At 55.7% G+C, this 25,069-nt stretch overlaps 1 protein-coding gene across 4 annotated transcripts; it reads left to right on the top strand.

Annotated features, from left to right (window-relative positions):
- The first annotated feature begins 5,174 nt into the window (after positions 1-5,174).
- On the top strand, positions 5,175-20,240 carry ACVRL1 (activin A receptor like type 1). Of its 4 annotated transcripts, XM_060166183.1 has the most exons (11): positions 5,175-5,259; positions 5,743-5,934; positions 10,454-10,522; positions 11,068-11,319; positions 11,506-11,717; positions 11,970-12,069; positions 12,443-12,589; positions 12,881-13,156; positions 13,748-13,945; positions 16,490-16,620; positions 17,833-20,240. In XM_060166183.1, the coding sequence occupies exons 3-11, from the start codon at positions 10,459-10,461 to the stop codon at positions 17,965-17,967; spliced, it is 1,515 nt and encodes a 504-aa protein (XP_060022166.1). In that variant the 5' UTR covers positions 5,175-5,259; positions 5,743-5,934; positions 10,454-10,458; the 3' UTR covers positions 17,968-20,240. The 4 variants fall into 4 exon arrangements, with proteins under 4 accessions (XP_060022166.1, XP_060022167.1, XP_060022168.1 ...); XM_060166184.1 differs by lacking the exons at positions 5,175-5,259; positions 5,743-5,934 and adding an exon at positions 7,558-7,728; XM_060166185.1 differs by lacking the exons at positions 5,175-5,259; positions 5,743-5,934 and adding an exon at positions 7,853-9,396.
- The last annotated feature ends 4,829 nt before the right edge of the window (positions 20,241-25,069 follow it).

Here is a 25,069-nt window from a genome sequence, read left to right as displayed (position 1 = left end):
GCGGCTGGGCCCGTGAGCCATGGCCGCTGAGCCTGCGCGTCCGGAGCCTGTGCTCCGCAACGGGAGAGGCCGCAACAGTGAGAGGCCCGCGTACCGCAAAAAAAAAAAAAAAAAAAAAAAAAAGAAATGTCACAGAAATGTCAGAAGACGATGATTAATCCCAGCCTCTTTGTTCTTCCCCTTAAAAAAACCCCTAACTCAGAGACAATGTGGGAGTGGATCTGAGGCTTGTCTCCTTCTCCTTTACTTGCTGCCCTGCAGTAAATCCTTACTTTGCTGCAAACTCCTGCTGGCAGAGTTGGACTTTCTGCGTGACGGGCCCACAAGCCCTTTGCTCAGTGACAACTATAGTTGATAACACTTGATTGTATAACTGAAATTAGCTGAGAGAGTAGCACTTAAATTTTACTCACCAAAAAAAAAGAGATAAGTATGTGGGGTGATGGATGTGTTAATTAACTAGATGGGAAGAATCCTTTCACAATGGATACGTATATCAAATCATCACGATGTACATTTTAAATATCTTTTGGGAAAATCTTGCATCTGTTTAAAAATTGAAGTATAGTTGATTTACAATGTTTATACTTTAAATACCTTACAATTGTGTTTGTCAGTTATACCTCAGTAAAGCTGAAAACAATCTAGAGATAGAAGTGTAAACATATTATCTAGAGTTATAGAGGTAAATGTCAGAGAAATAAATAGCTTTGGGAAGGGGACGGCCCCAGCAAGAGGGTCTGGGGATGGACACAGTCACTTCTTGTTATAAACTCTTCTGCAGAGTTTTAAAGTGTATTTACTCTGTGTGTCTTTAGGATTTCCTGAGTTATTTTCAGAATGGCTGCCTCGTGCCTCCAGGTCCTCTGCAGTGGCTCTGCACTCATCTATACAACAACCCCTCAGAGAGCTATTCATAGAAGAGGCGGTATTTAGGGCTCCTCTCCGAACAGGTAAGGAAACTGAGGCCCCTGTCACATAGGCGAGCCTCCGCCCTCCTGGAGACTCTCAGTTCACGCCCTTCTCCTGCCTCACAGCACAGTCTCCTTCTCTCAAAGCCAGACAGCTGTGAGAGTTTCACAGCTAGAGGAGAATGTTCACAGGTATTTTGCTTTTATTTGGAGAATGTGGTAGAGATGGAATTCGCAGCCCCTTTTTACAGGTATGGAGGGTGAGCCTGGGTGCTCTCCTCCAGCGCTGGGGCCGGTTTGGAGGAGGAGAGTCAGGGCCTCGAGGAGGCCCGTGGGGAGGGGCAATCCACAGGTTGCTGGACTGCCGAGGAGGAGATGGGACTGGGGCAGCTTCTCAACAGAGCCCAGGCCCCCGAGGCATCGTGCGGGCACCGTCTCATCTCAGTCTCCTGCCCTGTAGTGCCATCCCTTTCCTAAGAGCTTCCCCCCTGAGATGAGTCATCCTCAGGGCTCCGGCTGGGCAAGGAGTGGACAAACCCATCTAGGGGACATCCTGGAAGAGCTGGAGAGGAAGAGGAAGGTGACTCAGTGGCTCAAAATGTGGCCTCTGTCTGCCAGCCTCTTCCTGAGGTGCTGGACAGAGCTCTGGCTGCCCTACCCTCCCCAAACATTAGCAGTGGCCAAACTGTCTTTTCACCTGAGCTGTGGTGTCAGGGCCCAGGACCAGGTGGTTTCCTGAATCTTACAGCCAAAGGAGATAACACAAGGCTGGGAAGAACCTTTGGGAGGATCCGGTCTAAGCCAGGCCTGGTTTACTGCTCTTCTCAGGACTCCATGGTAATGGAGTAATGGTGGAAGGGTGCCTCTGGCCTGAGCGGAGGAGACCTAGGGAGGGCACGTCCTCTCCCTGCAGCCCTCAGAGCTGAGACTCTCTCCTCTGTGTTGAACAGATGGATAAATGGAATTCATAGGAATCTGCCCCACTTCTTCCCTGAAGGAGACCCACAGTTCTTCCTCCTTATGTATCCTGTTCTACTGTTTTCATTTGAAAAACTCCCTAGGTTGCCTGATCTAAATCTCCCACTCTCAATTTAAATGGAGCAAAGCCCACCTCACCCTCTGCTAACCGTCCCACCCTCCTTGCTTTGCTTTTTTTAAAAAAATATTTATTTATTTTCTTTATTTATTTGGGTATTTTTGTTGGTTTTTTATTTTTGGCTGCGATGGGTCTTGCTGCGGCGTGCCAGCTTCTCCCTAGTTGTGGCCCGAGGGTTTTCTCTCCCTAGTTGTGGCCCGAGGGTTTTCTCTCCCTAGTTGTGGCCCGAGGGTTTTCTCTCCCTAGTTGTGGCCCGAGGGTTTTCTCTCCCTAGTTGTGGCCCGAGGGTTTTCTCTCCCTAGTTGTGGCCCGAGGGTTTTCTCTCCCTAGTTGTGGCCCGAGGGTTTTCTCTCCCTAGTTGTGGCCCGAGGGTTTTCTCTCCCTAGTTGTGGCCCGAGGGTTTTCTCTCCCTAGTTGTGGCCCGAGGGTTTTCTCTCCCTAGTTGTGGCCCGAGGGTTTTCTCTCCCTAGTTGTGGCCCGAGGGTTTTCTCTCCCTAGTTGTGGCCCGAGGGTTTTCTCTCCCTAGTTGTGGCCCGAGGGTTTTCTCTCCCTAGTTGTGGCCCGAGGGTTTTCTCTCCCTAGTTGTGGCCCGAGGGTTTTCTCTCCCTAGTTGTGGCCCGAGGGTTTTCTCTCCCTAGTTGTGGCCCGAGGGTTTTCTCTCCCTAGTTGTGGCCCGAGGGTTTTCTCTCCCTAGTTGTGGCCCGAGGGTTTTCTCTCCCTAGTTGTGGCCCGAGGGTTTTCTCTCCCTAGTTGTGGCCCGAGGGTTTTCTCTCCCTAGTTGTGGCCCGAGGGTTTTCTCTCCCTAGTTGTGGCCCGAGGGTTTTCTCTCCCTAGTTGTGGCACGCAGGTTCCAGGGCGCGTGGGCTCTGTAGTGTGTGGCATGCGGACTCTCTTGTGGAGGCGCGCGAGCTCAGTAGTTGTGGTGCAAGGGCTTAGTTGCCCCGTGGCATGTGGGATCTTAGTTCCCAGACCAGGGATGGAGCCCATATCCCCTGCCTTGGAAGGCCGATTTTTTACCACTGGACCCAGGGAAGTCCCACTCCTTGCTCTTCCTTCCTACTCATCCCAGTGCAGAACTGGCTACATAATTTGTGGGGCCCAGTGCAAAATGCTGGGCCCTTTTTTCAAACATGATTAAGAATTCCAAGATGGTACCAGCAGAGCATTAAACCGAGCGTGGTGTCTGTACAGGTTGGACACCCGCGAAGCCGGCCCTGCCCTAGTATCAAGAGCAATGCTTGAACTCAACATTCATAGCTTGTCCTGAAAGGTCAAGTTGTCCAATCCCCTGCCTTCATGTCACCTGCCTTCCATAGGTGAGAATCTCCTTGAAGTTTCACCCCACATACCTTTCCTAGGATCTCCAGGCCTCTGCTTCACACACTGCTGGGAAATTCTTCTAAATGTCTAAATCTAACTAAGTCTTGGCCCTTTACGCCTGTTTCCTCTTATTCTGTCCTCACTGTATATGGGGAACAGCTGGTCCTTTTGAGTAATTAATTCTTGTAGACTTGGACGCAGTCTGTAATTCCTTTTCCCTTTCCTCATTGGGCTGAGTCTCCAGTGCTTTCTCCAACTCTGTGTCCCTCCTCTGCTGCCTTCCCCAGGTTCTCTGTGTTTTGTGGAAAGCATGGAGTCCACAGGAAGCCCCAAAGCACACCCGTCAGGATCCACAGGGCTGCATGCTCTGGAGAGGTGGGGAGACTCCAGCCCTGAGGAACAGCCAGCCTGCATCGGGCCCCGTCTTCCTCCTCCAAACCCTGCTCTCCTTTTATCTGTTTCATGAACTCTTCCCAGATAAAGTTCCCCATCCCCACGGACTCTCCCCAGCGATGCTCAGTTCTTGTCCATCTCGATGTTTCTGTTCTCAGTGTGTGTTTCAGACGGAATGCTTCCCTTGGGGAAGCACCCCCCCCCCTCCTTCCACCTCTCAGGACACAGATCCGTGGGCTGGGATTGGGAAGGGTTTATCCTAAACCACAGCAAGGCATGGGGGAGAGTGGACATGAAAGATGGACGCCAGCCACACTCCCAGTTCTCCAGCTAATAGTGTGCTAAAGCGGCCGCTATAATCTGAAAGAGCAGATACTGTAATCCCATAGTACTTCCTATTGGCTGCAGGACACAGCTCTGCCCTGACACTGAAATTTGGGTGTGCCTTGGTTCTGGAATTCACAAGGCTCACAAGTTGCGAAGCAGCTGTGGGTGGGGGCTGGGAAGGGTTTCAGCAGAGGAAGTGAGGTCAGTCAACAATTGATGCTCGTCTGAGCCTTTAGTCATTGTCTCCCCCAGCCTCTATTCCTGTCGGAGAGGGTGTGGGGGCCTGGGAGGGATGCCCTGGCCCATCTTACAGAATCCCCATCTTAGAGCAAGACACCTTAGAAGTCTGCTTCTGCTTCTAACACCAACAGCTTTCCACCTGAGGCCATCACCTCCCCAACCTTTTCATTTATTAATTTAATTAAACACTGTCATGGAGGTCCTGTGCCAGGCTCAGCCAGCTAGCATCTTTGCTATGAACTGAGATAAGCATCATGTCCCTTCATTCTCCGGACAACCCTATGAGGCTGGCACTGTTTATTATGCCCATTTAGCAGATGGGGGACTGAGGCATGGGGAGGTGTCACTTGTCTAGGGTTATACAACTAGTCTGGATTCTGACTTCAGAGTCTTTGTGGATAACCTGAGGCTAGGGATGAAGTGGAGTCCTGCCTTCAGGGTGCTCACAGTGGTTGGAGCAAAGCAAGACAACAAGGTCACTGTTCTGAGCCCAGGCAAGGGCATGAGGAGGAAGGGTTTGCTTCTCTCTCCAGGAGAAGCCATTCTGCTCCCCTCCCCAAAGCACCTTGTCCGCCTTGTCCCAGCAGTGTCCTGAGGGAGGCTCCCCGTCCCCAGCTCTAAAGCTCCACTTGGTGGGGTGAGGGGCGGCCTCGAAGGGGGCAGTCCACGGCAGTTCCCAGCCTCTCCCTCCATTCTGACCGCCCGTGGTGCAGAAAAGCCATCCCACCGTCACCCCTGACTCAGAGCTGCCCCATCTGGGCCTGTTTACCCTGCGCTGAGCGCTGAGCAGTGAGAGGCTGCGGAGGGGGGCGAAGGGGCCGAGGGAGGCGGCTGAAGGATTTGGACAGAGGGGGGAGTCCCCGAGGGGGGGGCGGGCGGAGCCAAAATATTTCGCACCCAGCCAGCCCCAAAGTCTGCCCTTGCTTCTGAGCCTTCTAGAAGGAGGAGCTGGAGTTTTGCGTGGGAAGACAGGTAATTTCTCTCCATTCTGCCCTCCCCGCATGTCGTTCCCTCGGTGCCCCCCTACCCGTCCAGGATTCCAGGCCGCCCCTCAGCGGCTCTGAGCGGGGAGGGGCACCTCCACCTCCACCCCTCCCCCGGCCGGCCCTCGTACGGTGCCTAGCGTCCCAGCACTGGCTCCCACGGCTCTGGGCCTGAACCCCGCGAGACCCCCGCGGCCCAAGGCCAAGGCCCGCCCCCTCGGGGAGGCGGATGTGGGAGGCTGGGGGCGGGAGCGCGGCCTTGATCCCGGGCGGGGGCAGCCGAGGGGGGTGCCGCCCTCGGGATCTGCAGCCGCGCAGGGGAGGGTCCGGCCCTGAGCCCTGGCGAGGGTCGAGCGGGCGGCCGTCGGCTAGCTGGGCAATAGGAAACGGTTTATTAGGAGGGAGTGGTGGAGCCGGGCCAGGCAGGAAGACGCTGGAATAAGAAACATTTTTGCTCCGGCCCCTTTCCCAGTCCCGGGAGGCCGCCGCGCCAGCCGCGCCGAGCCAGCCCCTCCCCGGCCCCAGCCCTGCCTGGGGTCGCGCCCGGACCCCAGACCCTGGCCCTCTGTCCAGCGCCCGTCGTGCGACCGCGGCCGCCGCCGGGGAGGGGAGGAGGCCGCCTGCTGCACGCTCGCGCCGCGCTGCCCGCAGGGCAGGCCCAGAGGTGAGTCGAGGTCCGCGGGCCGGGCCGTTGCGGGGGGGCGGCTGACCCCAACCCCAGTGGGCCCTGCCCATGGCATATCCCAGAGAGACCCTCAGAGAGGTCGCTGTAGGGTCAGTCCCGGTTCCTCGTAGTGCAAGCCGCCCCTCGCCCTCCACCAACATCTGCCCATCACCCCACCTAAGACTGGAGGGGGCTGGACCGAACCCGCACTGGGAATCAGAAAACTTTGCTCCTGGGGCCCGTCACTTAGCTTCTCTCATCCTCATCCATAAAATGGGCGGAAGGATCCCTGCCCTCCTTCATTTACAGAGAAGGGGGTCACATGTCCTTCCAGGAACCTGGATTGACCTGGGGGTGGGTGTCTACTCCCAGCACTGTTGAGCCCATCTTTCCCAGACCAGTCCTGGCCGCTCTTGCCAAAGGAATCTGACACTACAACTCCCTCCTCCAAACCTCAGTTCCAACCCTGTGTGGTCAGATAATCCCCGATGCACGGACTTCCTTCAGGATCCAGGTCAGAGGGGATCCCAGTCTCCCTCCAGCCTGGGACCCCAGGCTTTCAGTCTGCCCTGGAGGTCAGTCTGGAGACCAGTGCTGTTACGACCATCCCAAGGCTGGCCACCGACCCCCTCTTTTCTTCTCTAAGGACAGGGGCAGAGTGGACGGTAGCTCTCACCCTCTCTATTTGGGCAGCTTCTGGCTGAGTCAGGGTCTGTCGGACATCTCTTACCCCTTACTGTTTGTTTGGCCTGGTACCTGTCCTCTCATCTTATCAGGTGGTTAAAAATAGCTACCATTTATTGCTACTACTATGTAGACACTTAGATACATTTTTGTCATGTAATCCTGGCCACAACCTAGCAGAAGAGGTGTTATTATGTCCATCCTACAGAAGAGGAAAGAGATTCAGATTTGAATCACTTGTCCAAAGCTCCATGGATGGTTGGGTGTTTAGTAACATTTATTAAGTGCTTACTGTGTACCACTTAGTACTCTGCTAAATAATTTTACTACATTATACCTATGAAATGAGCACTATTATTATTCCCCATTTTTCATAGGGGAGCCAAAGCCTCAGAAAGTTCAAGTAACTTGCCCCAAATCTCATAGCCCTAAGTGGTAGAAGCAGGATTTGAATCCGGGTCTACATGATCCAGAGACCACAACCTGACCTCTGTGCTGTACTGTGCCGCGTTTGCATTCTGTCTGAGATCCTAAAATCCAGACTTGATGCTACAACCCAGCGCTGTGAAGTGATGCGGATGAAAGTGCTTTGTGGCAGTTAAGGGGCAACCCAGGATGAGCAGCTCAGCCTGGTCCTCTGCCGTATGGTCCTCTGCCGACGTGCAGAGCAAGGCGCTTCCAGCCCCATGACAGTCCCTGCTGTGCTGAGCCACTGCTGCTGCTGGGAGCCGGTTATATCAATCCTTCAGGTGTGCTGGGGAGAAAGGGATTGACATCCACCTTCTGAGCACACCTCTACTCTGCTTCTCCCCAACTAGGGCTAAGCCTACAGCAAACAGATGATTTCTAAACAAACCCGCATTTGGGCAGCAGGTGATGACAGTTGCAGTCTGTTCATGCAACCCCCGCTTGCTCTTTTTCCTCTTTTGAGGGACCTACCTAACACCAAACAACAGCAGAAATAAAATGACCAAGTGAGGATTTATTACCAGCAATTTAAGCTGATCAAGACATACCTGGTGATTCTGGGCAAGAAACCTGACATCCCTGAGCTTCCGTTTCCCTATTGGATTGTCATGAGGACTAAATGAGATCAGCCGTCAAAGTTCGGTACTTAGCACATAAGTATTACTCAGAGGAGGTTAACTCTTATTACTAAGAATTTCACAGTGGTGAGTTAATATTTGAAATTAGTTTAGCATTTGTGATTTCTGGCTTACAACTGTGTTGCTTCAGTCAGCAGGAGATCTTTCAAGAAGTTTTGTTAGACATGAAAGGAGTCCACCAGTCCCCAGGAGTCTGTCTGTGGTAGAGTCAGGTCTCAGGGCGAATCAGGCAGGGTCAGCTCGGAGTTGGGACTGGTCTGGACTCAGCACCCTCTTGTACCTAATCTTATGCCAGGCCCGGCTAGAAATTGGACAGTCGCAGTTTGCCTCCACTACATTCCCAGGATTAGACCAGAGGCGGATTCTGCAAATGCTACCAAGCCCTCCCTGCACTGTTCCTGGGCCCCAGAGGCTGGACATATCCTGAACAAAGCCCGCGCCCTGCCCTCCCTCCGCCGTGTCTCTGAGTCCCTGGTTTCAGTGTTTAGCCTTGTCTGTCCCTTCTCCAGTAGAAGGGGGGAGAGGTCCCTGGGTAGGAATTAGAGTCCCTGCCCCCTGCCCTCCACTCCCACTCACCCAGCGGGGTCCTGCCCAGTGAAATGAAAGCACGGGGACCAGTCAGCATTGTGTAGGACCCACTTCTCAAAGTGTGGTACCCACACAAACTGATCAGAATTACCTGGGGACGTTTTTTTAAATGCGTGTTTCTTACTGGTCCCAATGGACTAAATCAGAATCTGGAGTGGGGGTGAGACCAAAGAACGTGCATTTCTAATGAAGCACTTCAGGTGCTTCTGCTGAGGAACTGTGTAGGTGAGAGGGTGCGCTGGAGCACAGAGAGGTGACAGCATGGGTAGAGGGTTCTAGAAGGCTGCCGGCTGTCATCCTATCGTTACCCCCTTTTGCTTCTTGCTGCACACTCTCTCCCTAGCTGCTCTCTGGGCAAAGACTGCCAAGGATGGATTCTCGCCCTTACCCCAGTGGGCAAATTCGACTTGTCTGGGGCTCCCTCTCCAGCCACCAGTCCCACTGTAGAGTGCTTGCCAGACTCCCCACTGCCTTCTGGGAGGGGCAAGAGGCAGGAGGTCAGGCAGAGGCTGGGGACACAGCTGCAGCAGCCCAGGGCTCCGTTTCCTCCCCCAGCCCTGGGCCTCTGGGGCAGAGGAAGCCCAGGCAGGAAGGCCAGAGCTGCCACCAGCCAGAGAGGCCCACGAAGCGCCCCCCTCATCCCCCCACGAGTCATCCTGCCCTCAGAACCTCAGCATCATGGATCTTCATTTGGCACCGTTCTTAGACTAGGGGCCTTCTGTAGCCTATGTGGCCATATGCCCAGCCCTACCAGCCTTACCATGTCATGCCAGAAGACACTGCCCCTCCCTCGTGGCAGCTGCCCCTACCTGGGGATCCAGTCCCCAGGCACACACCTGCATACTCTCCACCATTCAGAAAGTCCTTCTTGCTGTCTGACCTTAGTCCTTCTTGCTGCAGCCTCAGCCCTAATCTTCTCATTCTAAACCTCGGAGAAATGAAGAAGGGCGTGACTTCTGAAGCACTGGATGGTTTGGGAGCTGAGATGGGGACTGTTATAGGTCAGAATTACTCCCCTAGTGCTCTCCACCAAACTTCTGGAAAAGTTCAACCAGCCACAGAAGGTCAAACATTCAACATCTAAGTATGTTTCACTTCCCTTCGACATCACTGGCCCTACCCCCACTCTTTCCCAGGACGGCAAGGAGAGAGAAGGGGGCCGGGGAGTGGCTCAGAGAGGGCGTCTTATACTCTGATGAGGGTGCAGAGAGGTTCCTTCACACCTGGCACAGCCCAGCACTGTCCAAGCTTTGTATGGTTGTTACAACCCTGAGGGCTCAGACGTGGGCTGCCACCCTGGATTGCGATATGGAGTAGAAAGACACTGGACCGGGAGTCTGGACACCCGGGTGGTACTCCCGGTATTGCCACTGAATCCTGCCTGACCTTGCACAAGCCTCCTCTCCTGACTGAGCCTTAATCCCCAACTTCTCTAAAATAAGAGCTGGGCTTCGTGATTCACACGGTTTCCTCCTAGGACTCCATCATGGGGGTGCCCCAGCCCCGGGCGGCCCCTGCAGACCCTGTGGCCACCCCAGCCTGCCCTGAGAATATGTCCTGCTCCCTGCTCGTGCGTGACTCCTGCCTGTTCTATCCAGACCCCAATCTAAACAATCTTGATTCCTGTTCCCAGCTTGGCGGGACCCTGAATGGCAGGAAGTGAAGACAGGAGACTGTTTATGTTTGAGGCAGCCAGGCCGGGGGGGCGGGGGCACTGGGAAAGGGGTGGGCAGGGGTGGAGGCTGCCAAGGGGTGGGCAAGGGGGCAGGGGACAGAGGTGGTGGTACTGCTGAAGAGATGCCCCTTCTACCCTAGTCCCGTAGTCTCCTTCCGCCCTCTGCACCCTCCAGTCTGCACTCAGCAGCAGGAGAGCTGGGAGTCCCCCGGGCTCTCAGTCACTTAAACATGGCTCCCCACCCTTTACCCCTAACAGGATGGTTTCCATGGGGAAGTGAACCAGGACTTCCCCTGCAGGCCCCTCCCCAAAGCCAGACACAGGGAGGAGGGAGGAGGCCTCCCTGCCCCCCCCACAAAAAAACTCCCAGTGATTTCCTCTGGGTGGGAGGGACCCACGGTCAGTGGCTGAAAACACTGAAGGGATCACATTTCATAGATGTTATTGCACCCCTTCTCCTCTCCAGGGACCATGACCTTGGACCCTCCCAGGAGAACCTTTCTGATGCTACTGACGGCCTTGGGCCTGACCCAGGGTGAGTACTGGGGAGCGAGTATGGAACAGGGGCCTGGGTGGAGAAAGGGCTACCTGGGCGCAGCTCTTGTTGGGCTGAACTTGAGGAGCTGGGGAGGAGGGGGACTTAGGAACTTGGCTGGAGGGTGGGAGACGGGCTCAGTGAGACTAAGCTCCCGGCTACCCCAACCCTCCCGTGCTGTCCTCCTGACCCAAACCCGCAGACTGCTGCTCTGTCAGACTCCAGGGTGGGACCTCTATCTGGGGGTGCGGGCCTGGGAGAGCCCTCAGAGTTGGGGCTGGGGGCTGGGCTGGGCCTGGAACTGGGAGGGGAGGTCCTAGGCTCAGGGAAGGGACAGAAGCCTGGTTCTCCTGGTGGCAGCTGCCCCTGGCAGGGATAAGTCACTGGAGGGAAGGATAATCTGAGGATGGAACTGAAGGACCAAGGCCTCAAAGATTTGAGAGCTCAGAAGCTGGGGTGGGGGGGGTGCAGGGGGCAGACCTGGGTATTAGGCTCATTCTGGGGAGGTGGGCCCAGAGCAGCTGAACTTCCAGTGTGTCTCCCAGGCGACCCCGTGAAGCCCTCTCGGGGCCCGCTGGTGACCTGCACGTGTGAGAACCCACACTGCAAAGGGCCTACCTGCCAGGGGGCCTGGTGCACAGTAGTGCTGGTGCGGGAGGAGGGCACACACCTCCAGGAACATCGGGGCTGCGGGAACCTGAACCAGGAGCTCTGCAAGGGGCGGCCCACCGAGTTCTTCAACCACTACTGCTGCTACAGCCCCTTCTGCAACCACAACGTGTCCCTGGTGCTGGAGGGTACGTCCAGCTGCTCCAGCAACCCCTCCCTGTCTTCTCAGACTCTGCCCTCCCCGCCCTGCTTGCCTCTCCTGCTCTGGCCTGGAGGGCGGGGGAGGCAGGACCCTGGGATCTGACTGGCAGAGTGGCAAGGTGGGGAGCGTCTGGCCTGGTGGAAGCTGGGTCTCAGTGTCCCTCCTGTGCCAGCCACCCAGACTCCGCCAGAGCCGCCGCAAGAAGATGGCCAGCTGCCTCTCATCCTGGGCCCTGTGCTGGCCTTGCTGGTCCTAGTGGCTCTGGGTGCCCTGGGCCTGTGGCATGTCCGGCGGAGGCAGGAGAAGCAGCGGAGCCTGAACAGCGAGCTGGGCGAGTCCAGCCTCATCCTGAAGGCATCCGAGCAGGGGGACAGCATGCTGGGGGTATGGGACTGGGAGAACCGGGGACACAGGGTGGTGAGAGTAGACAGGAGGCACAGAGCCAGAGGGGACCCAGAGTGGCAGGTAGCCGAGAAGAGCACAATGGCGGGCACTCAGAGATTTGACTGGGTGCTGGACGGGAGGGGTTGGTGAGTGAGAAGCCTGGAGAGACACAGCAGTGGGGCCCGGGTCAAGGAGGGAGAAACGGGTTGGGCGGGTCATGGCTGCCTCTCAGTGGCCTCTCGGTACTCCCAGGACCTCCTGGACAGTGACTGCACCACCGGCAGTGGCTCAGGGCTCCCCTTCCTGGTGCAGAGGACAGTGGCACGGCAGGTGGCTCTGGTGGAGTGTGTGGGTGAGCAGTGGGTGAGCCCGGGGGATGGGGACCAAGAGCTCCCATGAGCTTGGAGGGGTGAGGGAGCTCTTGGCCTCCGGCGTCACAGGTGGGGCCAGGCCTGGCTCCCAATGGGAATGCTGCTGGCCAGGGAGGGGGTTGGAGATGGGTCAGTGCCAGACCCTTCTGCAGGAGCTGGGCTGGAGCAAGAGGCAATGGGGGTGGCCTGCCGGCTGCCTTTGGGTCTGGATTAAATTAAAACATAATCATCAGAGGTTCTGCAGATGAAGTCGGTGCAGCGTAACGATGGGGACTCTTCTGGGGATTACTGTGCCCACGGGCTCTGTGTGTCCGGTATGTGACCTCCCTCCTTCCTCTCTGGCCGTCGGATCAGGAAAGGGCCGCTATGGCGAGGTATGGCGGGGTCTGTGGCACGGTGAGAGCGTGGCCGTCAAGATCTTCTCCTCGAGGGATGAACAGTCCTGGTTCCGGGAGACTGAGATCTACAACACGGTGCTGCTCAGACACGACAACATCCTAGGCAAGCGGGAGGGTGCGGTGCCAGGCCCCCGGCTCTCATCCCCCCGCACTCAGGGCTGGACCGCCACCTCGCCTCTGGACACTGACCTAACCCTGAAGGACTCCCAGCCGGCCCTCAGCTTCCTCAGCCCTCTGATTCCAGCTTCCTCTCTGACCTAAGCCAGACGAGTCTCCACCCCAGCCCCAGCTTTGCCCTGACCTAGTGCATCCTCTGTCCCCAGCCCTGACCCTGACCCGTCGAGCCTCCTTCATCCCTAGACCCTTGGTGAGCCACCTGACCCTCCGCCCACAGGCTTTATCGCCTCGGACATGACTTCCCGCAACTCAAGCACGCAGCTGTGGCTTATCACGCACTACCACGAGCATGGCTCGCTCTACGACTTTCTTCAGAGGCAGACGCTGGAGCCCCAGCTGGCCCTGAGGCTAGCCGTGTCCGCGGCCTGCGGCCTGGCGCACCTGCACGTGGAGATCTTCGGCACGCAGGGCAAGCCGGCCATCGCCCACCGCGACCTCAAGAGCCGCAACGTGCTGGTCAAGAGCAACCTGCAGTGCTGCATCGCGGACCTGGGTGAGCGGGGAGGGGCGGGCCCTTCGCGGGGGGCGGGGTCCGCGAGCTCCTCCCCTTCCACGCAGTACTGCCTTTGCTGGTTTGGATGCCTTGCGTCGGTGAGGACACTGATTGGCGCTTTAAAACTTACAGACGCGTGTTTGGTCTCATCTCACCTCTCCAAGAGCCCCACAGGTTGCCTTAACGTTCTTTTCAAGCCCACACCAGCCGAGCTCCAGGAGTTAGGAGAAAGGGACAGGGAGCCAGCAACCTGGGTTCTCGTCCTGGCTTCGCTGACTACATCGCTCCCCGTCACCAGGCCTTGGGGTTCAGCTCTGTGAAATGGGCATCATAATGCCTGCCTCCCCTACTCACACCTCGCTGGGTTCTTGCACCTAGAGGGCACCACACAAGCACAGTGTAACTGGGACAGTTATTCTCCCCGTGGCTGCCGTCTCCCAGCCCACCTCAGGGCGGGTCTCCATGTACCGGCCCCTCTTACGTCCTACCATCTCTCTCCATCCCACCTCACCCCCGGACCCCAGCCTCCCAGGGGCCACCCTGTCTGTGGGCTGGGATGAGTGGCAGGAGTGACAGGCCCGGTACCCACAGGCCTGGCTGTAATGCACTCCCAGGGTAGCGACTACCTGGACATCGGCAACAACCCACGCGTGGGCACCAAGAGGTACATGGCCCCCGAGGTGCTGGAAGAGCAGATCCGAACCGACTGCTTCGAGTCCTACAAGTGGACGGACATCTGGGCCTTTGGCCTGGTGCTGTGGGAAATCGCCCGCCGGACCATTGTCAATGGTGAGGCTCCCCCCTGCACAGGATAGGGAGAGGGGAATAGGGTGGGTGGATAGACAGGCAGGAGATGGGACTTCCTGCCGTGGCTGGTGCCCGTGTCCTGAGAGGCTGTGGTCAGACCTCCCATATTCCCTTTACTGCCACTCACCAGCTGGTCCAGCTGAGTGACCTTTTAAGGTTCATCTGAGTCCGATTCTGGCTGTGAAATCTTGGGTAAGTGACAATAACAAAAGTGTTAAGAGCAACTAACATTTATTGAGTTTCAGCATGTGCCAGATGCCACGCTGTATACACGTATTATCTTATCGAATCGTTCTTTGTTGGCAGGGAGGTGGTATTGCTTAGTGGTTAAGAGCGTGGGCTGGGAATCAGACTGCCTGAGCTCAGTTCCCGATTTTGCCGTGTGCAAGGTACTTAACCTTCCTGTGCCTCAGTTTCCTCATTTGTAAGATGAGAATAACATAACTTCTAGTTGTTGAGATAATCCGAATAGGGTATTCAGGGCAGCATCTGGAGCTGTTCTGTAGCTCAGTAAATATTAGTGGCAATTACTGTTGTAATGACGCATGCGTGACACAGTATCATCCCCATTTTACAGATGAGGGGATTGAGGCACAGAATCACAGCTGTCTAGAGGCGGCACTGGGGTCTGAAACCAGGCAATCTGACTCTGGGGGCTCAGTGCTCTTTATTACCGCGCTTTTTCTACCTCTCCGGTCCTTGGTTTCTTTGACCGCAAAACTGCGGGATATAGTAGCGCTTGCAGTGCCTGCTTATTACTGCCTTATTATTATTATTAGCCAAGCCGTGCAGCATGCGGGATCTTAGTTCCCCGACCAGGGATCGAACCCGTGTCCCCTGCATTGGGAGTGTAGAGTCTTAATCACTGGACTGCCAGGGAATTCCCTGCTGCCTCTTTATTACCGTGGGTGCCACAGGGGACTCAGATTTGGAGGGGCTGAGAGCAGGCGGGGGACCTCGTTCCTGATGGCCCCATAGAGGGGGCCGCCCTGTGGCTGGTGCCCTCCCGGCCCTGGGGTGGCTGGGTGTTGGGTGATAGTCTGGACCAGGTGGGGAGGTGATCAGTCTTTGTGGAGGCTGTCCATGGGGAGAGGCTGCTGGGAATCCTGACAGGTTGGGGACCACCCTCTGGATGGGCTCAGGTCCCTGCCCCTTCAGACATGAGCTCTAGAGGCTGGGGCTGGGGAAGGGGGCACCTGGAAGGAGCCGAAGCCCCTTGGACCAGGCTTCAGGCAGGAAAGGGAGGCTGGACCAGCCTGAGCTGAGGGGGAGGACGATGGCCGACTCCTGGAGCGGAGGGAAGCTCTGTCAGCCCCACACAGATTCGTGGCGCATTATAAACACTGTAATCTGGTGTCAGCCCCGGCGCTGATTAAAGGCCCATTAGACACGCTCAGGCCTCTGTGCAGCACTGATTAGGGCTCGAGCAGCACAGGGGCTGGCCTGGAAGCCCGCCACGGGGAGCACAGCTGGCGTGGGCCCTACCGAGGTTGCGGCTGTGCTGTGTGGCCGCGGCTCCCAGCCGGGGGCTGGAAGCAGGGTGTGGCCTGGGGCGCTCTTCTGGGGTCTGGCCTCTTCTGCCCCAGCGCCTGCAGCTCCACAGGCATCATCTTCTGAAAACTCCTGCTAAGGACCACGTACTTCAGATGACGAGGGGAGGGGGCGCTGCTGGCTGAAGGGGTCAGCAGAGGCCTGTGCCACCCCTGGGAGTGGATGGATGTGATCTGGACCTGGGTGAAAATCTCTTTCTCTTAGGAGATGTGCTTTCTCCCCCTTTCCCTCATTCCACATCCTCATCCAGCAGTCAGCCAGCCTCCCTTCCTTAAGTGTAGCTTGGAGGTCAAGAGCATGGGCTTTGGTTAGACTTTCTGGGCTTAAATCCTACCTCTGTCCCTTACTACCTGTGTGATTTTAGACAAGTTTCTTAACTCCTCTGGCCTGAATTTCATTGCTTTTATAAAGTGGAGCTAATAGTATTGCTTACCTCATAGAGTTGTTGTGAGGATTTAATGCCATGCAGTTAGGACAGTGCCTGGCACATAGTAAGTGCTCAGTGAACATTAGGTATTTGGGGGCATCTGTGATAGTTGGGGCCTGGGAGCAGTACCCAGGCCCTGGGTGGGAGGCAGCTGTGGAAAGACTGGAACAAGATCTGGCCTAGGAATACAATGAGTTTAAGTCTTGGCTCTGCCATTACTGGCTGTGTAACCGTGGGCTCAACTTCTCTGAGCATCAGTTTCTTCATCTGTAAAATGGGTCTTTGGGTTGCTGTGAAGACCAACAAGATAATGCATGTCAAGTGTTTATGGCACGATGCCTGGCATATATGGTAGATGTAAAATAAATGGCAGTAATTATTATTATTTATAAATATATTTATTATATTATGGTGTCTCTCTCATGGGTAGCAAGGCCAGGCAACTGGTTTCCTGGACCCTGGGACAGAGGGTGGGCAAGGCTGTCCTCTGGGTGGTATTGGGCCTCCTTGAGGTCCCAAGTGACTGTCCCATTGCCCTCCATCCCTAGGCATCGTGGAGGACTACAGGCCACCCTTCTATGATGTGGTGCCCAATGACCCCAGCTTTGAGGACATGAAGAAGGTGGTGTGTGTTGACCAGCAGACCCCCACTATTCCCAACCGGCTGGCTGCAGACCCGGTAAGGCCCCTCTGGTGGGGCTGGGATGGCGCAGGGTGGTGGCTCACAGCTGGGATTTCTGAGCCCAGGAACTTGTGTCTGGCCTCTGCTTCACCTGGAGAGATTCTGGGGGACAGATTCCAGGGTGCTTCTCTGGGTACTCCCTCCCACGTCCCTGCCTGTGGACCTCTGGGACCCTGTGGTTATTCTGGTAACCAGAACCCTTCACCTCGCCTGAAAAGTCAGAGGCTCTCTGCTGCATTTCCTGCCACGAAGTTTTTGTTGTTGTTACTCATTTTTGTTCTTTCTCAGAACACTCCATATACTTATACAGGACACATGCATACGTGTATATAGACACACAGGGGCATGCACGCGCTGCTACACAAACACACACTCACAGGTACACACACATGCACATATATGCCAGACTGTTGACCCCATGAAGAGGAGAAGCATGTCTCCTTTGCTGACCCTTATCTCCCTGTTAAGCTGTCACAGTGCCTGGCACACAGTAGGTACTCAATAAATGTTTATGGAAAGAGTTAATCCACGTACACATGTGTATACATGTATGTGTACACAGACACGTGTATATTTCTGCACAACATACAGAGCCACAAAAAGCCATTCATATGCACTCCTGTGCGCACACACATACGCTCTGGCTCGGGAACCGGCTCGAGCTCTGAGGTGGAGTGAGGCTGGCTCACTCTGGGACCGCTGAGACTCCTGGGATAGGTTCCTCCCTAGACACATGCATTTTGAGGACGCAGCCAGGGTTGGTGGAGGTGCTGGGAGCCACTGCCCTCTACACTGGGTTTCCGCTGCAGATAGGCACGTGGGAGCCCCGAGGCCTGCAGATCTCCCCTTTCCTGGATCTTGGTGGAGGTGAGGGTGGGGTGTACTCACCGAAGGGTGTCCCCGAAGATCTGAGTTACATCTCTCTTTCCGTCCTGCCTGCCTCTCTCCATCCCCTTCTCACTCCACTCCCTTCATCTTCCATGTTTATCTTTCTTCCTCATCCTTGCCTGGTTCCCGCCACGCTCCCTCTTACCACCACTTCTGTCCCTCCTCTCCCCCTCCTTTTCGACACTCTCGTTTCCGTCTTCTCATCCTTTCTGTTCTGCTCGTGTCTCCCCACTACTGGGCATCCTCCTCGCCTCTTCCTTTCCACCTTCCCTGACCCGTGTCTCTGCTTTCTCTCCTCTGCTTCGCTCTCCCTCCCCCCAGGTCCTCTCAGGCCTGGCTCAGATGATGCGGGAGTGCTGGTACCCAAACCCCTCTGCCCGCCTCACTGCGCTGCGGATCAAGAAGACACTACAGAAGCTCAGCAACGGTCTCCAGAGGCCCAAAGGGATTCACTAGCCACAGGCCTGAAGCCTGACTCTCCTCCGCCTGCAGTGTGTGTGGTGGGCAGTGGATGGTGGCCTGTCTGGGTAGAGGTTCTGTGAGTGTGTGTGCTGGGGAGGGGAGTGCCCCTCTGTGGGCAGCTGTGCCTGCCCAACTCGGCCCCCAGCCCATCCAGCCAAAAATACAGCTGGGCTGAAACCCGATCCCCGCACCCGCCGCGTGCTGTCTGGCCTGCTCAAAGCAGCAGGCTCCCTGACGCCGGGTTCCCCCCGCCTCCCACGCCCTGGGTGCACCCCACTACCACCCCCAGGACCTGATGCAAAAGAGGCCTCAGAGCCAGGGTGGCCTGCACTTTACCCCCTGCTGTCAGTCAACCCCACTGCCCCACCAGAGCTGCCAGGGTGGCACAGGGCCCCGTCCAGCCTTCAGTAGACACCCTGCCCTGCCAGGCTTTAGCCTCTGTCCCAAGCCCCGGACACCCAGGCCCATGGGTTTTTCTCCGTGGGTTTGTATCTCAGCTCCAGGCCGCCTTGGGCCTCTATCTCCTAGACAAGACCCCTGCTAGCTGAATGCTAGCTGCCCAAGAGAGCGGGGGGCCTGATCCTGGGCCCCTGCTCCACTCCCCTCCTAGCTGACTTACTGTGGCATTAAACCCAAGGAGTCTTGCTGTGGGCGTGGCAGAGTCATAGGCCAGTGGAGAGGTGGCAGGTCAGATGGGCAAGGCCCAGGACTTTCAGAATAAACTGAGAGGATGTTGGAGCCAAGCATGGCCGCCGGGGAAGGGCTCAGCTGGGCGTTAGGAGACCCAGGGTCTGGTCCGGGTGCTTGCTCTACAGGACAAGAAGGAGGCCTTCGCTGGCCCAGGACCTTTGTTTCTTTATCTACATATTGAAAGATTTGTAGATGAAGATTTGGTCCTGATGTCTTTTGAGGTGTTTTTCAGCTCTAAAGTTCTTTGAAATGTTTAGCCTGTGTCAGAAGTCAGTTCATCAGTCCCTTGTACTCATTGTGCCCCAGCCCCTGGCAATTTGCTTCAAGATGGAGATTTGAAAATAACTTTAGCTGAGGCCAAGGGTGTCTGAAATGCCTCCTAGTTTAATTCCACGAGCTCCAGTTCCGGCCGTAACCCATGCCTGTGGCCATCCTTGGGCTCACACAGCCCTGGGCCTTCTGGCAGGCAAGCCAGCCCCTCACCTGCTCTATAGCTTCGCCTTCTCTGTCCAGGGCTGAGAGGGGCCAGGGGCCAGCTTCCTGCAGGGCCTCAAGGCTCAGAAGAAATCTGGCTCCAGCCAGCAAGCCTGCAGCACCCAGGTTCCTGCTCCCCACTGGCCCCTGGCCCAGGCCCACACCCTTGGCCGGGCCCCAGAGAGTGTGTGTCTAGGAAGAACCTGGTGGCTGGAGAGAAACACATGGAAAGTTCGGCGTTTGGAAATATCGAGGGTGTATGTCCATGCGCTGAGGAGGTTACCCTGAATCCTAGGCGGGTAGATGGGCTGGAGGGTGATGGGGCTGGAAGTGGGGCCTGAGTGTTGGTGGGGAACAGAGCTCAGGCTAGGGACATGACAGCCCCAAGCTTGGGAAGACCTGGCCTCACAGCCCTCAGCCTGGGACAGGGTGGAGAAGGACCCTCAGTTGTCCACAGGAGATTAAGGAAACACAGCCTCCTTCCCCTCCTGCTGGAAACGCCCCAGCACAGCCTCCCTGGCCGGCTTCTCGGCTTCTCGAGTGTTTCTTCCTTCCACCGTCAGAGAGGCACCTTCCCAGGCTGCCTCCCAGCATTGTGCAAGGCCCGGAGGAGAACCAGGAAGTGAAACTGGGTGAAACAGAAAGCTGCATGGACCTGCCACGTTCCCACATCGTCGTGGGTCACTCTGCTTCCCGATAGTGTCACGTCTTCTGGTCACTGGAACCCACCTAGCCCAGGAATCAGGACACTCCTCAAGGGTTTTATCTCCACTGGATTTGGGGGTTAAAAGTCTCCTGAGACTCCACAGCCAGAAACTGAAGGCAGCAGCTCACCAAAGGCCGGAAAATCCCTAAGAGGAGAAGGTCTGAGGCAAGAGGTGGAGTGATGGGGGAGAGTTGAGGGAAGGGGCCGGAGTTGGGAGTACAGCTGTGGCCAGGGAGAGGAGGAGGCGTTGGTGAGAGCGGTCTGCATAATGCTTCTGAGTTCAGGACGGTGTTCCAAGGCCGAAATTACAGTCTCTTAACCTGGAGATACTCTTCGTGGGAGCATTTAGCTTGTGCTTAGCACATAGTAGGTCCTCAATAAAGCATGGTTGAAGGTCCGGAGCTCCTGCTGAGTCTTCGCAGGCCGGTGCCTCTGCAGTGGCCCATCGCAGAGGGAACCAGAGGGGACGGGGAAGGAGAGGGTCCCAGGGTATCCTGCCCGGGCTTTGCCCGTGAGAGACAAGTCACAGCTGGCGCAGGCCCCCGCTTGGAGCCAAACCTCAGTTCCCACCGCCGGCTGGGAGTAGCCTGCTCGCGGCGCCTCCGCATCGCCCTCTGCTGGCCGAAAGGCTACCCAGCGGCCGCCTCCCGCCCCGCCCCGCCCCCGCGCGGGGATCGCCTGTTTTTACCCGCCCAGGAGCTCCCCACCCGGCGCCCGCGTGCGTGAGCTTCCCTATGCTTCTGTTCTGTAGGGACTGTCCCCCGAAAACCACATCTAGAAAGGAGCTGCGTCCTCACTCAGAGGCAGCTTGGACCCGCCCGCCTTAATTCCCTGTTCTCAATCCCCTCCTCAAATGGGCCCCCCCCCTGCCTGGAGTCAGTCTTCATCCTCAGAATGAGAAGGCGACCGCCATCCTCGGGATCCCACCTTGGCGTCCTGGGCGGGCTCAGACGGCACCCTTCCCTCTCCACTCGGGAAATTGAGGGCGGGGACATACCATGGGGGAGGCAGGTACTGAAAGAAGACAAGAGGTGGCTTTTCCATTTGACCGCCCAGCCTAGACGATCTGTGCCTTTGCAGTAGAGGCCCCCTCAGGGAGCCACAGAAAGGGGTACCCTTGGTAAAAGGGTATCCCAATTCGTTTTACCACGAGGACCTGCCCTCCTCCCAGCAGCCCCCAAGCGGCCTCAGGCCTGGAGCCGGCTAGGACTGTGGATGCCAATGTCCATGGACCTCCACAAGAGACAGTACCCTCCTTCCCAGAGGACCTCTTACACCAGCTTTGGGGAAATAAGAACGTTCCTGGCGTCCCGCAAAGGCAGCTTTTCCCTTCCTCCTGTGCCTGCCAGTCCCTGGTCCTTAAATCCCCACCCTGATGTCCACATTATGGTTGGCGTGTGGGCAGAAGGTCCGTAGGAATATTACGGAAAAGAAATCACAAGAAGACAGGCTGGGATCTGGAAAAGAATTGGCTCGTTGCCCTCCAGAGTCGGTGGGAGGTCGCGGCATCTAAGCCCCTGCCTCCATGTAGAGCCTCAGGGAACCTGCCTGCCTTTGAAAGAAGAAAACCCATCACCTTCTTCGCAGCTTTGTTTTGCTTTCCTGGGGGACCCCAGGCTCCAATTGCCTTATCTATATAAAGAGGGAGAGGACCATTTGTGTGGTAAGGATTCTCTCTGAGGGGTGATGAGTGTCTGTGTAACGTGCCCAAGTGAGAGTGAAGCTGGTTCCTGGAGCGTGAGCTTTGATGCTGAGGACCACGCCCTCCCCTGCCAAGGCCTTGTGGTACCCAGTTCTCCCTATTCTCCCAGTCACCATTCTCCCTCAGTCCTGCCCCGCATCTACCCTCAGAGGGTGGCTCTTCTCCCTCTAGAGCCTCTCTCACATCCAGATTAACAGACCAAGAAGTGGCAAATCCCCATGCCTAGAAGATCCAGCCCCAGGGATGGAGCGGAGGGGTGCACGTCCTGAGTCCGGTCTCCCAGGGCGGGGACCGATGCTGACTGTGCAGTCATCACTCCGGGTGGGCGACTCTGGGAACGAGCTGCTTCTACCAGGGCCACGTTCAGATTGCTAGAAATAGAGACAGAAGGCTTCTTGTCTTTGCATATGATCTGCATAATGTCATAGACACACAGTCTATTTTCAGGCAGCTTTCAGGTTAAAGTGTTGTCACTGCTGCCCTGCGGGTGTCACGTCTGGATGAGTCTCTTCTCTGTTCTTTTTCACCCACCCACTCTCACTGACCTAGATCCCCAACTGCAGGAGCAAGTGGTGAGGTGGGGGGCAGAGCAGGCTTGTCCGGGAAGCCGGGGGGTGGGCAGGGCAAGAGGCACACTGGCATTTCCTTTACTACCACCAGCACCACCAAAAGCAGAGTGGGGCTGCTCGGGGGCAACTGATAGGCAGAGGCAAGGAACGGGAAGCAAGGTGGCCCACATTCTGTGGTACACAAACCTTTCCCGCCTCTTCTACCAGAACAGCCAGTTCCCACATGGTTGGTTCAGTCTTCTGCCAGTTTGACGGAAGACATCTAGATAAACCTGTTCCTCTCGGCCACCATAAAGCTGGCTTGGCCCAGCTATCCGTCTTGGACGTTTACTTTCAGCACTAAGACTTGCTCTTAGCCTCCTGTGAAATCTGACCCTCAGTCTGTCCCTCTTCCGGGAGCCCCATCTGGGAGACGGGTATCCTAGACTGATGATCAATGTTTTTAAAGCACCTGGCACATAGTAGGAGGTCAATCAATGCTAGAGTCCCCTCCTCTCCTTCAGAAGTCTGTGCCAAGCACCTAACTGTCCCAGGCCTGGATGCCCAGAATAGGCACCAGGCTCTGAGGGATAAAGGCAAACATGCTAGAAAGGCCAGTTAGGGTGACTTACTAAGACGTCTGTTGACCTTGGCAGGTCACTTGGCCTCTCAGTTAGAAAAGAGGGGGGCTGGTGGGTTTTAGGGGCAAGGACAATTCTCCTGTCACAGCTTGAGCCGTTTGGTGACCTGTCCTTGGTCACAGAAGGCTAGGGTTGGAGCCCCGGCAAAGGGATCATCAGGGCCTGTCTGCTGTCGTGTCTCACTATGGAGACCTAAGGATTCACCAGATGCCAAGGTGAGGAGCCTGGGAGACTTGCTGGGTCCTGGGAATCATGAGGCCACTCAGTCAGGCTGGAGAGCAGCACCGTACCACCCAGAGCTCCTGGCCCCTGGCGTCCAGTCCCCCTGGACCTGCCTCATCCCCTTAGGCAGGCGTTTCCTGTTGATAAGAAGCTCAGTCAACAAACACTGATAAAGAGATGAAAAAAGGAAATTAACAGGGCTTGGGTATAATGGGCATTTTGTCTGCCTTTTCTGCCCTTCTTCTTCTCCCTGCACTCCTCCCCCACTGCTTCCCAGAACTGAGGCAAAAACATACCCCCTCCACTTTGGGCCCTATTTTGCAGTTTCCAGGAATTTAGCCTTACAGAGCCCTTAGAAGCAGGGCCTGGTTGACCTGGGGGCGGGAGGTGGGTAGGAGTTCAGAGGCAGGAAACTCTGGGTGCTGCGAGGCCCCCAAGTCCAAGGAAAAGGGCAGTGGCAGCAGGAAGGAAGGACTGTGAGGCACAGGTTGCATCGACGACCTTCCCTCTTCCCTTCGCCTCCCTCCCCGCCAGAGGCCTGGATCCAAGTCGTGGTTAGGTGGCTGCATAGTCTATAATTAGTGGATTTTCCATCATTTTAGTCTCGGGCTTATTACTGGAAAATCTCATTAATTTTCATTCTACTAATTTGGAGTCTATGATCCTTTGGGACAAGAAGCTGGACTGATGTTTAGGGAAAGAAAACAAACAAGTTTGCAAAGCGTGTCCAACTGCCCTTCTTGGGTTTGTTTTTTTTTTTTTTTTGCGGTATGCGGGCCTCTCACTGTTGTGGCCTCTCCCGTTGCGGAGCACAGGTTCCCGACGCGCAGGCTCAGCGGCCATGGCTCACGGGCCCAGCTGCTCCGCGGCATGTGGGATCTTCCTGGACCAGGGCACAAACCCGTGTCCCCTGCATCGACAGGCAGACTCTCAACCACTGCACCACCAGGGAAACCCCTCAACAAAGGCCCTTTTCTCAAGCACTCGGCCTGCAGTTAAGATAACCTGCCACCAGGTGGGTGACGAGGCTTTGTCCTCACTAGTGCAAGTGGTCATGGATCATGGACAGGGTTTTTTTGTTTTGTTTTGTTTTGTTTAATTAATTAATTAATTAATTTATTTTGGCTGCGTTGGGTCTTCGTTGCTGTGCACGCGCTTTAGTTGTGGTGAGCCGGGGCTACTCTTCATTGCGGTGCACAGGCTTCTCATTGCGGTGGCTTTTCTTGTTGTGGAGCACGAGCTCTAGGTGCCCGGGCTTCAGTAGTTGTGGCACATGGGCGCAGTAGTTGTGGCCCACGGGCTTAGTTGCTCCGCGGCATGTGGGATCTTCCCGAACAAGGACTCAAACCTGTGTCTCCTGCATTGAGCAGGCGGATTCTCAACCACTGCGCCACCAGGGAAGTTCAGACAGGGTCATTTGAAAGATTTATACTAGATACTTCTTTTCCCCTCTTCCCTGGAGAGATCATTCCTTAATAAAACAGTTAGGCAAACATAAAGGAGCAGAATAGATGGTTCTAAATGGCCAGGGTTTAAACGAAAACCAATAGCCATCTACAACTTGAGGTCTTTCTCCTGAATTCGGAACTGTTTCCAGTCCTGGTTACCACCTGACCAGGGCCTTCTCTTGGCTTCAGGCCCTCAAAGCTGTCAGTGTACTTCTGACCCTTGAGGGGAGGAGCAGAGGGTTTTATCCTAGTCAAGACTTGGATTGTTTTTTTTTAGTAATTCAATAAATGTATTCTAAATTTTATATGGAAGAATATAAATTCATGAAGAGCTAAGTCAATATTCCCTTATTTTAGGTTAATTTTTGCATAGGTCATATAGTCGCATGATTCAAAAACAGAAGTGTCAAAAGGCAGACAGTGAAATCTCTCCCTCCCATCCTTGTCTCCCATCTGCCAGTGTTCCCTGACCCCCAAATAAATTACTGGTCTTAGTTTCTTATGCTTCTGTCTCTTCAAAGTTTCTTTGTATGGATATAAGTGAATTCGAATATGCATCCTTGTCCTTCCCCATCTTTATACAAAAGTAACGTACACACTATTCAACACCTTACTTTTTTCACTTAATAATACATCTTGGAGATCTTTCCATATCAGCAGATAGA

The sequence above is a fragment of the Lagenorhynchus albirostris genome, chromosome 11, assembly GCF_949774975.1.
Source record: "Lagenorhynchus albirostris chromosome 11, mLagAlb1.1, whole genome shotgun sequence".
NCBI lineage: Eukaryota > Metazoa > Chordata > Mammalia > Artiodactyla > Delphinidae > Lagenorhynchus > Lagenorhynchus albirostris.
Note: the sequence above shows the minus strand (reverse complement) of the source record. Positions and strands in the feature narration are given on the sequence as shown.

Excerpts from the sequence above, each read along its gene's own strand:
- ACVRL1 (XM_060166183.1), top strand. The coding sequence starts at position 10,459 with ATGACCTTGGACCCTCCCAGGAGAACCTTTCTGATGCTACTGACGGCC. Across the intron at positions 11,320-11,505 it reads CGTGTCCCTGGTGCTGGAGG|CCACCCAGACTCCGCCAGAG; the intron begins GTACGTCCAGCT and ends CTCCTGTGCCAG. Across the intron at positions 13,157-13,747 it reads GTGCTGCATCGCGGACCTGG|GCCTGGCTGTAATGCACTCC; the intron begins GTGAGCGGGGAG and ends CGGTACCCACAG.